Below are 13,176 nucleotides of genomic sequence, written 5' to 3' on the forward strand. Positions count from 1 at the left end.
TGACGATAGTTCATTGTTACGAGGATGCCTTCACATGATCTCTTAACATAAGACTGTATTGAACAAACTTAGTTGCTCTTACTGAGATCTTCTGACAGTTAATTGTGGGAAAGCACTAAGATTGCCTAAGGCATTTTCAACAGCAAGAGCCTCTTGAAAATAGGATCAAGTTAGGATGTAGTTAAATGCGTCTTCAGACAGGAGAGGACTACCTACCTGATTTCTTGGTGTTCCTGATGGTCTTAAGGAGGTAACTGGCAAATTACAGTGATAGATTGTACCTTCATAAGTAAATTCAGTTTGGAGTATTTTATAGCAACATGTCCACTGGTTCTGAACTATTCTGATACTCTCCAGCTCCATTCCTGTGCTAATTTGCCCCATGCCCGCACCAGGTCACTCATCTGTGTGCTCCCCGTGCTTGCGGTTGTGCATATTGGATCTCACCTTCCTGGCAGGACGTGCCGGCTTTGTTTTACATGTGACCAAACACTAGGATTTTCTAGCTTTGTGCCAGCTGAAGATGCACTAGATACTGGACCTCTGTCTTCAGAAGGGAAAATGTCAGTCAGATACAAAAACTGTCAGCTTGCTGAAGACCTAATATGTCTGGATTTGTTACATGGGCTGCTTAAACCAGAAAGACTCAGTGATTAAATAGGAAAAACACTTTACACCCCAGGACACTTAGCCAATTAAATTTTCCAAAACTTCCCTATTTGTTTTTTGTAGTTGTTTAAGCCTTGTTTGGCTGCTATGGAATGTTTAGTTTATGGATCTGGGATCTTCTATTTAATTACCCTGCTGAAACTTGTGACAATTTACAAACCTACATCATACATTTGCAGTGCTGCTAACCTGCCTCTGTGTACTGAACTCTTGATCCTCTCCTCCAATGCTTCTGTCAAGAGCTGCAGCCTTTCTTATCAGCAGAAGCATTTGTTCTTTTGGCAGAATCCTTCCTACGGATGAGAAGGTCCTTAGCACAATGATGGATAGCAGTGCTAATATTTGAACTACAGCAAGAAGGAACGTTTTCAGAAACATTACGTACGTACAGTGTTTAGAGTGCAGTTGAGTAAAACACTTGTGATCCTGGCAATTTTGCAGTCAGCTTCTGCACTGGTAAATCAAAAGCATTTCCTGGTTTATTGTGGAGTGGTCACTGAGCAAAAAGTAAAAGTGCACATCCATTGCAAGGACAAAATGCCTTGATGAAATCTAAACGTGTTTTACCTCTTATGCTGCACCAGTCCTCACAAAGTCTACAAAATGCAGATTGTGCGACTAAGGAGAGAAAACCTGTGAATAAACTTTTCCATCTCTGCTCTACTTGCTCCGTTTTTCACTTCTAATTCACATCCTAATATGCACAGATTAAAAATGCATGTAGACAAAAGTGTTCATGAAGCTATTATGTTTTACTGATCTTGTGCTTGTCCGTTACTTTAGTGCATAACATTTTCAAGTAGGGATTGTATTTCCCCTACATTTGCACAGCTGCACATGGGGCTTTTAGTAGCTAGTACATATTAGCCTTTTTTATTCATTATTACTAATACATTTTAAATGATGAATCATAAACCTTCAGATATTCCTATTACATTAATAGATAAGGTATCATTTACTTTGTGATAACTTTCTCTGTTCTTTTTATCACTATTATTGATTTAGATTATTTTGAGTGGATTTATGGACAACTAAAATTTCAAGCAAGTATTCAACTTCTGCATAGTCTTTTGAACTGAACTGCCCACAGTCAATATTATGTAAGAAATCAATGCAGAAGAGTTCGTCAAAGAAGTTCTTAAAATATCTCACTGGAAAAAGTGAAGAAAACCGAGGCCTTGGTGCAGGCATTTTGAGTTGTAGTTAAGTATATTTAGGCAGCTTACAGAAATCTAGGTTTTGTTCAAATGGTAGAGAGTCCTTACAACCGCACACCTCCTACCTTTGCAAAAAAAAAAAAAAAAAAAAAAAAAAATGTTTTTAACGAGATGCTGTTTCTGTTCCAGTCTCAAGAAAGCGAGTCGGATGAGACTGTCCGGCCTTCTGCGGTGACTTTTGGGCAGGTTGTCCGAAAAACCGAGAGGGGCAAGGATCTCACAGACGGCTAAACGTGTATAAACTCCATTAAAGGCAGCGGGAAGCACGGCAGGGGGAGGCGGGGCGGGTGAACGTGAAGCTGGTGAGGCTTCACCCGCCCAGCTTGTTGAAGTCAGCTCCTCGCCGCTACCACGGTACACGATGAAGGAGCTCCGCGTTCCCCCAGCCCCTCGGCGCGGGAGGGCTCCCGGAGGCAGGGCCTACGTTACACGCCGAGAATTTTCTCTCCCTCCTTAAATACTAGTTATGCATGCGGCTTTATTAAAGGCACCCACAGCGCAGGCAGCGACATTGCCGGTATGAGGCCCTCTCCCTGCCCCCGCTCCGCTCCCCTGAGGCGGCAGCGCGCCTCGCCCCACGCCCCGGCCCCTCGGCACCCCCGAGGACGCGCAGGGCGGCTGGCGCTGGCCGCAAGCCTGCCACGCCGCGGCGGGCGCGGGCTCAGCCGGTCCCGCCGCCTCCAGCGGGAAGGCCGGGGAGCCGCAGCCCGCCCGGGCGGTCTCGGGGTGAAGCAGTGGGACCTGACCCCACAAGAGAGACAGACAGACAGACAGACACACGACTTTCCTCCGGCAGAAGCGGGGCTGAGGGGCGGCCCATGCCCGGCGGAGGCGCCAGGGGCTGAGGGGAGCCGCCACCCCGCCCCTCAGGCGACGGCTTCGCCGGGCGCCTCACCCCGCCCAGCCGGGCCTTCGCCGGCGGGCGGAGAGCGAGCCGCCCGAGGGGCGGGGCCTGTCAACCCTGACAGCCGGCAGTAGCCAGTGGGAAGAGAGGACGGGATGGTGGGCGGGACTCCCACCGAACCGCCTCCGCGGCGCTATAAAGCGCGGTGCCGGGGGGTGCCGCGAGAGGGGTGCTTCGGCGCGGAGGTGAGGGGTGAGGGAGCGGACGGTGCTGGGTAGTCGGTGGGCGCCGCGCTGCCGGGATGGGTAACACCGTCGCCAGAGAAGATTTCGAGTGGGTCTACACGGACCAGCCTCATGCCGACCGCCGCAAGGAGATCCTGGGTGAGGAGTGCTGGGGTGGCGGCGACGGTGCCGCCGTTCCCTGCCGCTGGCTGCGTGGCGCGGAGCGGGGGGGGGGGGGGCGACACCCCACAAAATGGCTGCCAGCCGCCCGCGCCGGGGGGCGCCGCGGCGGAGGCACCGTCCCTCGCCGCCCGCCGTTAGAGGCTCCCGGCGGGGCTAGGGGCGGGCGCCGCTGGAGCGCACCGAGGCCAAAGTCTGCCCGGGCCCGCGTGAGGGGAGCGGCGCTGGCCTCGTCCGCGAGGGCGGGAGCCGCCGCCTCGGCGGCGCTAGCGGGGGAGGGGACGGGAAGGAGCGAGGCGGGGGGGACGACACGGCACACGGCTCGCCGCCTGCGGGGGCAGAGCCTGACCCCCGAAACGTGGGGCGGGCGGCCCGGGCTTCCATTTTGAGCTCCGAAGCGAGCGCCGAGCAGCTGTGGCGCGGGGGCCGGTGCCCGCTTCCGCAGAGCCCTTCGTGCCGGTCGGAAAGGCGCCGAGTGATCGATAAGGTGTCTGTCTGCTGGGCGTCATAAACAGGCCGTGTGCCGTGCGTGGAGGTCATCGCGGCAGGCAGCATTGCTGGTAAATAACCGCGTTTTCGAGGAAGACACCTAAATCGGACCTGAGCTTACTTGAGCCCTTCTGAATTACTGGTGGGTTGTCAGTTCAAAGCCATTTCCTTCCTGAGTAGGCTGGAGGTGGTACTGGTGCTTGCCGTGTATGTGTCTAGTTGCTGAGCAACAGAAAAATGCTAAAACCGTTTTAATTCTAAAGGATTCACTATAGCAATAAATGTCACAAGTGAAAAAGTGGTGTGTTTTTGTTACCTTTGCAGAGAAATCCTAATTGGGAGGAAGGGAAGAAATGACTGTATCTACTTTAGTAATCTAGTTGGGATAGTCAGCTGTGAGGAGAGCTACTAAGTAATTCCTTTTCTGTTTAATTTTTTCCTATCTAGCTAAACATCCAGAGATAAAAGCATTGATGAAGCCAGACTACAACTTGATCTGGGTGGTTGTATTAATGGTTCTTGCACAGTTGACTGCATTTTATCTAGTTAAAGACTTGGACTGGAAATGGGTAATTTTCTGGGCATACGTTTTTGGAAGCTGTATTAGCCACTCCATGACTCTGGCTATTCATGAGATCTCTCACAACAGTGCCTTTGGCAACAGCAAAGCAATGTGGAATCGATGGTTTGGAATATTTGCCAACCTCCCTCTTGGTCTCCCGTACTCCATATCCTTCAAGAGATACCACATGGATCATCATCGTTACTTAGGAGGTGACGGAATTGATGTGGACATTCCTACCAACTTTGAAGGCTGGTTTTTCTGCACCCGTTTTAGGAAGTTCATATGGATTGTTCTTCAGCCTTTTTTCTATGCAATTAGACCTCTCTGCATCAATCCCAAACCCATTACTCGACTTGAAATAATCAACTTGTTGGCTCAGCTTTCCTTTGATGTTGTGATATATTATTTATGGGGAGTTAAATCCACTTTTTACATGCTTGCTGGTTCAGTACTTGGACTTGGGTTGCACCCAATTTCGGGACACTTCATAGCTGAACATTACATGTTTTTAAAAGGGCATGAGACTTACTCCTACTATGGGCCACTTAACTTGCTCACTTTTAATGTTGGCTATCACAATGAACATCATGACTTCCCCAATATTCCTGGCAAGAGCCTTCCACTGGTAAGTTTACTCCCAATACTACTGTTTCTTAAAATAAGCCCTATTTGAGCTTGAAATTCATCAAGTAGAACACTGATAGTTACAAAAATGGAAGTTGGGAGGTAAAAAAAAAACCCAAACCTGACCAACCAAAAAAACCCAAACTAAAACAAAACCCGGATCAATTTCTAATTACTGACCATTTTGGCGGTATCCTGAACAAGCTTCCAATGTGCTGGCTGTTCAAGCCTCTTCCGTAAAGGAGAGGGGAGGAAGCTCATGTCTTGTGCTTTGCACCAAGTTTATCTTCTGTAATTGCAACCAGCCTTCTGTTGTCCTCAGTTTGTAAGTGTACAGAAAACTAGTTAAGTTGCAGATACCTTAAGAGATTTGTCAGCTCTGTCTTTGAAATCTGAAGGACAACATAGTAATGCATGTTTATCCTTCAGTCTCTTCTATCACTGACATTCATTGGTGAGGAAAAGAGATGCTTTGACGTACTGCTAAGTTTGTACTGTTGACAAATGTTTAATAGATGTCTATTTTGGAGCAGCTCTTTCCTCTAGTGAGAACTTTGAACCCTAAATAAGTATCAGCTGTACACTGACAGCATTAAGGATTCAAAATGAATAGTTAAACCTGCATGAGTAGCAGATGTGGATTTTCAAACTAGTTTCTCTCCAATTCTTGCTGGTTTCTTTTAAGCAGGAGTTAAATTATCAATGTATGCGTGTTTCCCAGTTAGAGCATGGGAACACAAGCTTTCAGGGTTACACCTAAAACTCATCTTCAGGGAAGTGTTTTTCATCAGCTGCTAAATTTGCAATTTTACAGCAGCTGTGGTGTTGGTCTTGTAGCTTGGTTATTGCCCTTGGTAATAGTAAGACTTCGTAAGCTTGTGTCTGTGGTGGAGTCTAACCCCAATTGTTACTTCTGTTGTCAGTGGTGGAACTGTAGATGGAATAACTACTCCAGCACTTCTTTAGCAGGGCAGTTACATCCTGTAATTGGTTTGAGACTTTGATCTTGAAAAAGACAGATGATTTCTCTTACTCATAGATACCATCTTTCACATACACCTAAAGTTGCTTTAATTCACCTTTGATACCTAGATCTGCGCTGGTGAACCAGCATTTCACTCCTTGCACTAGTACTTAAATTGTAAATGGGGAATTATTTTTTTTTTCCAAGTATTTAATTGCAGAGGTAAATACCCAGCTCTGTCACAGGACTCGTAATCCGCAGCTCTGATAAGAAAACAAAGCCTTCTTTTAGAACAGTGTAGTTAATTTGATTGGACTGGACTCTGCTGTGCTGTGTGCTAAAGATCACTGAAGTACTGAACACTTGACGCCAGCTGGGGTACTGGTGAGCTGAGAATAATTACTGTTGAATAAAAGTATACTGGTTAGATGCACTATCCTATAGGTGTGATGAAGTGTCAAAATGATCTTCAGCTCCAAGCCAGGTGCACAAATACCTTGGGTTTGTTTGTTGCTTATGCAGATTAATATTTTTCTTCTCTCTAAAGCTATGGCATTTAGTGAAAAATCAGTTTTGTTCCGTTCAGGTTTTTAAGGCTTTAGGTGGTTGGCTTTAAATAGCAGTAAGGATATCTGAAGACTCCAGCTCTTACTTTTAAAACAGTGGTCTAGTCAGCACATACACCTGATAATAAAGTCTTTGGAAGGAGTTTGTAGTCATTCCTTAATGTCTGTGTTCAGAAACAAGATGTTCCTCAGAGGCTTTTTGTTCTGAGTGCTGATGTGTGACACTACACGTAAAAATAGCTGTTAAACACCTCTTCCCAGAACTCACAACATCCTTTTTAGTGATACTCCTATGAGTCAGCACTGAACTGAGTCACCCACTTCCACTAGCAACCAAACTGCTTTCTTTTGTGAGCCACCTCGTTCCGTAGGTAGCACAGTGAACAGACTTTAGAGCGTTAGCAGAGTTCATTCTGGTTAGCTTCAGTGTAAATCACATGATGTTTACTTAACCAGGGAGTCGCTTTTTCCTTCAAGAAACTTTTGCGCTGTGGTACTAGTAGCCTTTCCTGTAGAATCTAACATCTAAAATGAAACTTCTTGATGCAGAGCACTAGTTACAGATTGAGGATTGTAAAGCTGTCACAACTGTTGCTAATATAAACAGTTAAGTAAACCTTGTGTCTCCTCTTTAGGTGAAGAAGATAGCAGCTGAATACTATGACAACCTGCCACAATATAACTCTTGGATAAAAGTACTGTATGACTTTGTGATGGATGACATGATCAGCCCATATTCACGCATGAAAAGGCAATTAAAGGGCGAAGTGAAGCAAGATTAAACTTCTGGCAACCAAAAAACTTTGAAATGTCTGCTTGCTTTAAAGTGGCTGGTATAAGGTCTCTTGCTGAAGCTGTTCACCAGTGTCCTGAATTAAGATCTACAGCAATGCATCCTTACGGATTTTGTAGCACACTCTTACCAGCTATAACATTCCTCACAGTCCTCAGATTCATTGTTTTAATGTGTCTGTTAGCCTAAGGATCAGTGTTACGTGCATAATGGTAAATTACTTTGTTACAGAATTTACTTTGGCAGGTGTTAAATCTATATAAAATGTCTGACCTAGTATTTTAACAGTTCTCAATGTAGTACACTGCCCACAACATGCTATTTAGATGACTGTAGTGTTAAAGTGCTGTACTTGCCTGTTAATTCTAAACTAACATGATTTGTTAATGTAAACCTTCTGTGGAACCTGTTTCCTAACTTACAGGAGGAAGAACTAAATTTGCACAGCAATGTTAAGTCTGCTTTTATTTGGATATGTAGCATATCATTTGAAGCACTGCTTTAAAGTTCTACCTTTTCTACTGAAAGTACCTTAAAGGAGCAGTCTATCAGAATGAAACTGGCATCTTTGAGATGGCTCGTGTGACTTCCTTGTAAGAAGGTGGGGAATTCAAAGGGGTTTGCCAACTGTGTGGGTCCCCAGCTACTGCCTAAGCTGCTTGGGCTGGCATACAGCTTGAGCAGTACTGTGTAAGCCACCAGGTAACTTAAGATAACTGGTTAGGATTTTCATATTGGAAAAATCCTGTTACAGTTTGGGGTTCTTCTGATTGCAAAGAAAAATTATTAGACATGTCCTAATTGGTTCTACTGTTTACCATGGTTTTAAATGCCCAGTCTAGAAATATTTGCACTCATTTGGAAACTTGGCTTGTATGGAAAACTGAATCAATTGAAACAGATCTGTTCTGGCAAACAAGGATAGCTACAGCCACTGACAGCTCTGCCTGTTAAGCATATTAGTCACTTCTGTACACAGAAAGGTGTTGCTAAATGATCTTGTTTTTTTTCTTTTTCCCCTAAACCTACAGTCTCCTACATAAACACTTGTCTGTCTTGCATATTAAAATGTGGTGAGAGCACAGGTGGTGATACCAAATTTCCTGCTTAAGTTTTTTAATTGGGAACAGAGTGGATGGCCTTGCTGAACATGGAAGAATTTCCACATACCTCAGTACAGTATATTTGCCTTCTGTCATCTAATGCATGGATGATGGCTTTAAGCTGTCAAAGATGGCTACAAATCACCCTTAAATCTCAAATGGTGATCCTATGGTATGTCCTTCTCTTACCTGAAAGATGGAACCTGATGAAGGTGGAAGTCTTAGCTGCTGTCCACACTGGTCTGCTGTAAGTAACTTCTTTAGATGCCTTCAACTCTTTCACTTTCTTTTTTTTTTTTTTTTTTGAAGAAGCTGAGTGGTACATCTTAACCCTTGCTTGACTGCAGTCCTGTTTTTAATGTGAGACTTGTTTTTTGTTTAAGTGTGGGCCCTTATCTATGGTTAAGCAGTAGAAATGGTATGAAAGTATGCCAACCACTTACAAAGTGACTTCATTGTGATTCCAGTAACATGCTAGCTAGCCAGTGTATTGCTCAGGGTAATGTCAAAATATACTTTATCTAGTATTTTTACATGTAATTAAAAAGCAAAGATTAAATATTGGGTGGATTTTTTTTTACTGGTCCCCTTGTGGTGAAGGACTTAAGCTTCAGAGAAATGTGGTATTTTAAAGTAGATGCAAGACCTGTTCTGTTGAGTTGGTGGTATGGATGAACTGTAAAGAATCATTGCCTTTCCTTTCTACTTGAAAACTGACTTTGGTTGAAAGACTTGAATAGGCTTAATGAGTTGCAAAATGGTTTCTTTTTAAGCCACTTCTGCATGACTGCTCAGTTTAAGAAGCAAAAGGTGGAATCAAATCTTTAGTGTTGATGGCCTAACATAGCTGGATGAAGGATGGAAAGTGTCTCCAAAAAGTTTTATGGCTAAAAGCCAAAGTTAAGAAATGCAGTTAGCCTAGATGAATAGTTAAGATAACCAGAGTTCAGAGTCAAAACTTTATACCTAGGCTTAGTTACTTACCTCATGGAATCACTGATGCCCCTTACTGTCCTCCCAGTGGGTAGTGCCAGTATGAATTCCTGTTGTTGAACAGGACTGAAGTTGCCATCTCTTTTGTTTGAAATGGCAAATGTTGCTTTAAGTTGTCCTGACTATGATCTTCCCTTTCAACTCTCATCATAAATACACTGCTTCAAGAGCTACAGAATAGTGGGGAATTCTGAGGGAGATATCTACGCTTGCCATAATCTTTCTGAAACACCTGCTACTGGCTATCTGTTAGAGAACACTTACTGGACTAGGTTAATCTGAGCCAGTGAGACTTAAGTTTGGACCTAAACCATGGTCTGATTCTTGCAAGCATTGATAACTACCAGTCTTAAGCATGTAATTCCTGTGTGATACACAAGAGGCCTTGGCATCTAGCTTCAGTAGTAGGGATTCAGCCAGAAGCAGAGCACCTGAAAGTTAACCTATATTGCAGCACAGTTTCATCCCTCAAAGAGTGTTAGAAGCATTTCTGAACCACTTGCAAAAGAAATTAAGACCAGCTGGACTACTTGACTGGTGTTTGATATATTCTAAATGAATAACTAGTTTTCTGCAGTCATAATGCAGTGTTCAGTCCACAGGCATGGCACAGAAATAAGAAACATTAAAATTCTTGTTAAATGCATATGAACATTCTAGTTCTTAAGGAATGAAATAATTTTCATTAATGCCATTAATATATCTGGCAGAAACAGGTTAGTACAATTTTTGAAATATCTGAAAGTTGGAGGGAGCTTTGACTAACCAGTGAAGAACAAATTAAACAGAGCATTAAGAACCCTGACACTTAACTGAATTGGTTTTTTTAATAAATCTATTCATATGGAATGGGTTAACTGTGGCCCTTCTACATGCTTGTTAGGGTTTGTTCCTTTCTGTGTAACTAAAGCACCTTACTAGTTTGGCAAACCCCTGCTTTATGTGAGACCAGCCAGGACTGTAACTGTCAAAACACAGCCCTGTTAAACATGTCATCTGAGTATTTTAGCTGCAGTGAAATTGTGCAGAGCTCTGAATCCCCTGCAGGGCTTTGAGTAACTTACAGCTTTCAGAATAGACTGCCTTGCATGGCTTTTAACATATGCCCTGCCCCCCTGCCTGTCCCTATTTGAAGATCCCTAAGTGAAATAAGTAATACATCCTGGAATCTGATCAGGCCAGGCATGAGTTTTCCCACAGGACAGGCGTGGGTATATCCCTATTTCAAAACAGCTCTTGCCTCTGGCATTCTTGTTTTGCTGTTGAACCTGTCTGCTGCACAACAGTGGCCAATTAACGTTAGATGGGTGCATCTTTCTGGCTATGAGCTCCATACTTTCAGATCCAGGACAAGCCTTCCTACCTGGATCCAGAGGTCAGCTGAAAAGTAGTTAAGACTTCTGGTTCTGTGTCTCAGAATTTCTGTGGTTAACTGTTTAGATGTAGCCAGCAAGCATGTAACACCTACTGAAAGTCTATGAATGTTGAGAAATGGGTAAGTGGACACTTAGATAATGAGCTCAGTGTTCACCTCTGCCTCCTTGGCATTTATTCTTGCATCAGCTGAAGGGGCATGCCACAGTAGAACTACAAGCTGTTAATTCCCTATTTAATGATGAGGTTCAACAACCAGTAACATCAATGCTGTAGACTGCAGGCTGCCATGTTAATCCTGTCGGACAAATTGGAGAAAAGTAACTTTTGGGTAGCAATCTTGCATGGTAAGTTGTCTAAGACACAGCTTTTGGCAAGTATACTCCGCTGTAGTTTGAAAGTCTCAAAAGACTTAAGGCGAAGCAAGTTCTGCTGTTCTAGCTTGCACATTGCAAAGCACAGGAGCCACTTCTGGGTCTGACAAGATTGCTTCTGCAAGGTCCTAGGAAAACAATCTGACAAACAAGTGTGTCTAAATCAGTAGATATGCCTTTAATATAGCAACCTGCATGCTACATACACAATTACCTCTTCTCTATCAAATCCTCTATTTCACAATCAAGCCTGCAGTGGCATACAAGACTGCAGGGAGGACAAAAATGTTGGAAGTTTCCTATTGAACCAAGAATGAAGACACTGCTGAGAGCTCCCTGTGCTGCCTCTGCCCTCTATCCATGCTGAAGTTAGCATCTATTATGTTCTGGAACAGAATCATTTTTGTGATTTAGATATGTGGCTAACCTCAGGAAAAAGGAATAAACAATTTCATGATCTTGTCATGACAGAAACAAGGTGACTAGAGGGAAAACCTCTAGGCATGTCTGCTAGGAGGGGTGGTAGCTGCATGTGCAGCTGTGGTCTCTGTACTACATGGAAAGGCTTGTTAAAGCACCTCCCACTTTCTGCCTACAAGTACAAAGGAACTTGTATTTTATTTCTTATCAAGGTTTTTTTTTTTTTCAGTGTTAAGTACTGTGGCCTGAGCAGAATTTCCCACAAGAAGTAGCTGTGTGGGTGTAGCACTTTCTTGTGTGAACAGTTGAATAGTGTTCAGTTGCTGACCCTTGTCTGCTCAACACACATGTAGCCCAGACAAGGTGAGCAAACAGGGTATGGACATGTGACTGATCTGGCTTTTTCTGCCTTTCAACTTAAACTTCAGATTTCCTTGTAAAGTCAAACCTTCCTGCACCCCACTACAGTCACAAGAGGAAAGGAGGAGAAAATTCTTAGGTGAATATGCCAGGGCTTGAGGACTTTCCTCCTTCATAAGCTCATCAGCTGCAGCTATCCTTGAGTAGGGTAGCAGGATTTTCCTCTATATATCATAAAGGAGAAATCATTCATGTGGTTAGTTTCAACTGTAGAGAGGGGCTGGCTTGCCACATCTTTTTTTCCAAGGAAGGATGACAAATATTGCTAAATTGTGTCACTGAAGTTGTATCACAGTTAGACCTTTTTTAATTCCTGATTTGAGTTTTTATGTACAGTTTGTTTTGAAACCAGTGCATGCCATAGGCAGGTAAAAACAGAGATGTCCTTCAGAATTACGTATGTAAAGGTAGAATGGGTGAGTTTCAAAATGGTTATTTGAGGTATCATATACTGTTTTCATGGGGCTCCTGTGTGATACTGTTTTCATTGGTCAACCCTCAAAACACTGAAGCAAATTGAGTGTATTATTGCACTAAAAGGTCACAGCTTATTTTCACAGTTATAGCTTCCCATAAAGCAAAAGGTGGTAAAAAACCTGTAAAGTTCTAGATTGAGAGCTAAACCAGGAAAATGTTGATGTAACATAGGTAGTTCTTGTGTAGCTCTGTACATATCACATAGGTATGATTTTACATTAAATTTAGTCACTATTTACATTGCCTCACAGTAATGAACAGCCACAAGTGAAACTAATCTGAGAGAAAATGATGATCCTTCATCTTGGATTTCTGGAAATCACAGTAAATCCTGAGACTCCAAGACTGCTTTACAATTACAAGCAGACACATCATCTTCTGCTTTATATGCAGGGACTTCAGTTGTTAGTCCTATGGGCCACAACCAGAGTCACTGAGTCTCAGGCTTCCCTAGGACAGGCAAGGAATATCAGAATGTGTTGGGCAAAAATAGAGTGGTAAGTACAGGCTGCCACGAGTGTCAGTATTTTTAAAACACAAGTCGGGGGGGATTAGTTACATGAATAGCCTTCCACATTTACCTTTGGGAAAAATGTGCAAGACCTTTTTGTCAGATGACAATTCAGAGAAGAATCTAATGCATAAGGCACTGTTCCCTCAAGGCAAGGTCAGGCTTAAAGTTACATCAGGTTGGTCAGGGTCACCTCCAGCAAAGCATGGCAATTTGTTTAAATGAATTGTGATTTGAGTAGGAGATTAAATGATCTCTCTCTTAATGCTTACAGATAAGTTACAGAAGAATTGTTGCTTACAAAAACTATTTTTGTTTTTTTTTTTTAACATGGAAATGTCATTACTTTAAAAATTACATGAGGTTTGG

At 43.4% G+C, this 13,176-nt stretch overlaps 1 protein-coding gene across 1 annotated transcript; it reads left to right on the forward strand.

The window, feature by feature from the left end:
• Positions 1–2,975: 2,975 nt before the first annotated feature.
• On the forward strand, positions 2,976–8,797 carry DEGS1 (delta 4-desaturase, sphingolipid 1). Its single transcript, XM_086460643.1, has 3 exons — positions 2,976–3,113; positions 4,071–4,813; positions 6,978–8,797. The coding sequence occupies exons 1-3, from the start codon at positions 3,032–3,034 to the stop codon at positions 7,122–7,124; spliced, it is 972 nt and encodes a 323-aa protein (XP_086316769.1). The 5' UTR covers positions 2,976–3,031; the 3' UTR covers positions 7,125–8,797.
• The last annotated feature ends 4,379 nt before the right edge of the window (positions 8,798–13,176 follow it).

Source organism: Leptosomus discolor, chromosome 2, assembly GCF_034619465.1.
Source record: "Leptosomus discolor isolate bLepDis1 chromosome 2, bLepDis1.hap2, whole genome shotgun sequence".
Classification (NCBI taxonomy): domain Eukaryota; kingdom Metazoa; phylum Chordata; class Aves; order Leptosomiformes; family Leptosomidae; genus Leptosomus; species Leptosomus discolor.